The sequence below is a fragment of the Parambassis ranga genome, chromosome 21 (assembly GCF_900634625.1).
Source record: "Parambassis ranga chromosome 21, fParRan2.1, whole genome shotgun sequence".
Classification (NCBI taxonomy): Eukaryota; Metazoa; Chordata; class Actinopteri; family Ambassidae; genus Parambassis; species Parambassis ranga.
Window position 1 is genome coordinate 6933047 of NC_041041.1, and position 2830 is coordinate 6935876.

The 2830-nt window shown below is 40.4% G+C and overlaps 1 protein-coding gene across 1 annotated transcript; it reads left to right on the plus strand.

The window, feature by feature from the left end:
• The first annotated feature begins 222 nt into the window (after positions 1 to 222).
• Positions 223 to 1352, plus strand: LOC114426908 (trace amine-associated receptor 13c-like). Its single transcript, XM_028394589.1, has 2 exons — positions 223 to 386; positions 548 to 1352. Exons 1-2 carry the CDS (start codon positions 223 to 225, stop codon positions 1350 to 1352), a joined length of 969 nt encoding a protein of 322 aa, XP_028250390.1.
• The last annotated feature ends 1478 nt before the right edge of the window (positions 1353 to 2830 follow it).

Below are 2830 nucleotides of genomic sequence, written 5' to 3' on the forward strand. Positions count from 1 at the left end.
AAACACTGATAGAATTTCTGCTTGAGGGTCTGTGAGGCCTCTAAATCATTAGACCAGCTCCTGCTCGTGTCCATGAAGAGGTACTGCATGAGAACATCTTGGTCCAACTGGGACATGGAGGAGGAGGAGGAAAAGATGCACTCAATAAAAAAAAGATAAATCAGTTGTTTGAGATGTGTTTCAGACAGAGAGCTGTCAGTGCTGCAGCTCCTCTCTCTGAGGATGGAGAATCAGGAACTCTGCTTTCCAGAACTCCTCAATGCTTCCTGCAAGAAGCCGACACTTCACTGGGCTGATGCTGTGCTTATGAACATGCTGCTGTCCTTCATTTCTCTGATCACTACAGCTCTCAACCTGCTCGTCATCATCTCAGTCTCACACTTCAGGTGGAGATTAATGTTTCATCAGATCTGATTAATGGAGTCTTAGTTTGGTCCAATCATGTTTTAATTAACTAACTTTAACCCTGACTATTATAGAAACATTGCTTTAAATGACACTGATTTATTTGTCTTTTGGTCATGTGGACTTGTTGGTCTCTCTGCAGGAAGCTCCAAACACCCACTAACATCTTCCTCCTCTCTCTGGCTGTCACAGACTTTCTCGTGGGTCTTGTGGTCATGACAGCAACAATTTACTTGAGAACCTCGTGCTGGTATTTTGGTGATATTATGTGTTCTCTGTATAGTTATGTACACATTATCATCCTCTGCTCTTCTGTGGCAATAATGGTGCTCATATCGGCTGACCGCTATGTGGCTATCTGTGACCCTCTGCATTATCCCACCAGAGTCACAGAGAGGAGAGCAAAGCTGTGGGTCTGTTTGTGTTGGCTCTGTTCTGTTTTGTTCACTACTGTTATACTAAAGGAAGACCTGGCCCATCCAGGCAAGTTTAAATACTGCCATGGAGAGTGTTACACTCACCCTAATTACATTGGATATATCTTTTACCTTGTTTTAACCTTTATTGTTCCCATTACTGTCATTGTTGTGCTGTATATGACAGTCTTTGTGGTGGCTGTGTCTCAGGCTCGGGCCATGCGCTCTCATGTTACAGCCGTCTCAGTGACTGTAACAGCAAAAAAGTCTGAGCTGAAAGCAGCCAGGACTCTGGGTGTTCTTGTGGTTGTGTTTCTGATGTGTTACTGCCCGTATTACTTATATATTTTCACAGTGACAGAAATACCCAATCCTTGGATTTTCCCTATTCTATGTTATCTGGTCTATTTTAATTCCTGTCTGAACCCTTTGATCTATGCATTGTTCTACCCCTGGTTTAGAAAAGCTGTTAAACACATTGTGACTCTGCAGATTCTGCAGCCGGGCTCCTGTGACTCCAGCATACAGTAGAAGTGATTAAAATGTCTGTCAACAGTAGTAACTTCGTCAACAACTGTCTGTCAACAACTTGTAATATCAAGTATAAGCAGAACATTTGAGTGATTACTTTTTAAGGCCTGATGTAGAGGTGAGAGGTAGTGAAAAATCAATTTTCACAACCAGGGTAGAAACTGAATGAATCTCTGCTTGAGTGTCTATGAGGCCTCTTAATCACTGAACCAGCTCCTTTCCCTGCACATGAAGGGGTACTGCATTTCTCTGAAAAGACCCTCACATGAAAACTGTTTGTAGAAAGAATTCAGTCACTGCTTCAAGTGAACGTGGTGCATTATTTCTATTTAAAATATTGAATGTTCTGAAGTTAAAAATAAATCATTCTGCAGAGAAGCTGTGGAATCAGACTTTCTTAAAGAACAGCATACAGTAGCAGGAACATGTGTAGCAGGACTGCAGGGATGGACAGAGCAGGGTTAATGAGGGGGGTGCACCTGTGTGTGTGTGTGTGTGTGTGTGTGGCAGCAGAGAAAGAAGCCGGAAACAGTGTATGGAGAGAGGAGGCCTGAAGCAGCACAAAAAACACAAAATCACCTCAACAGTGAGGCCCAACAGCACAGAAGATCAGGTGTGGAAACCTTCCAACATTTCTGAGTCGTGTGTTGTCTTTTAAAGTTGTGTGGGGCAGGGGTGGTCCTAGGGTACTCTCTTTAGCTCAAAAGTGACAAGCTGAATCTTGTCTGGTGCCCAATTTATTAATCTGTAAATTTGCTAGGTTTCCTTTGGGGCACCCACAACACTACACGTCTTTCAATGGGAGCTGTCAAATTCATAAAGTAAAACTATATATATGCTTGTTATTTACAAACACAAGTGTTGGCTGATATATGTGAGAAAAGTAAATTATAATCCTCATTTTACAACATGTAGTTGTGCAATGATGCAGGAAGTCAGACATCTTGACATACATGTCATTTCAGCAAAGGCCGAACTGCCGCTGCATGTGCACTTTAAATGTGATGTCTCAGTTAATATCTAAATAATTTAAGGAAGTGTTAATGATAATTAACATATGTTAGTTAGTTAAAGTATGATACCATAACCTAAATATCAACTGTAACTGGCCTAACATAAGAAGAGGCATCCACTGCAAATGTGCTTCTTCAGAAATAAATACACAAACTGCAAGTAGGTTTCTAAAATGATAAGAATGCTCTTGTTTAAAAAAAATATAGTTTATAGTTTCAAATAGTTATAGTTTAGTTGATTTTGGGAAAATAGGTTGTTGTATAATTTCCGGTGCGTACATCCAATCAACTTTAAAATTATTTTAGTGCTGCTGAGCCTGTGATAGTGTGGGACATGGCTGTCTAATATTATGTAAGACTGTACCCAGCAGTATGAGTGAATGATGTCTGTCTGACATTGCAGTATTCTCATATGTATATACTGTAAATACATAATGTATAAACATAAGTGTTGCCCTGATATAT

Bases quoted from the DNA above. Each gene is read 5' to 3' on its own strand.
- LOC114426908 (XM_028394589.1), top strand. From the start codon at position 223: ATGGAGAATCAGGAACTCTGCTTTCCAGAACTCCTCAATGCTTCCTGC. The intron at 387-547 runs GTGGAGATTAAT...GTCTCTCTGCAG, and splicing joins ATCTCAGTCTCACACTTCAG to GAAGCTCCAAACACCCACTA.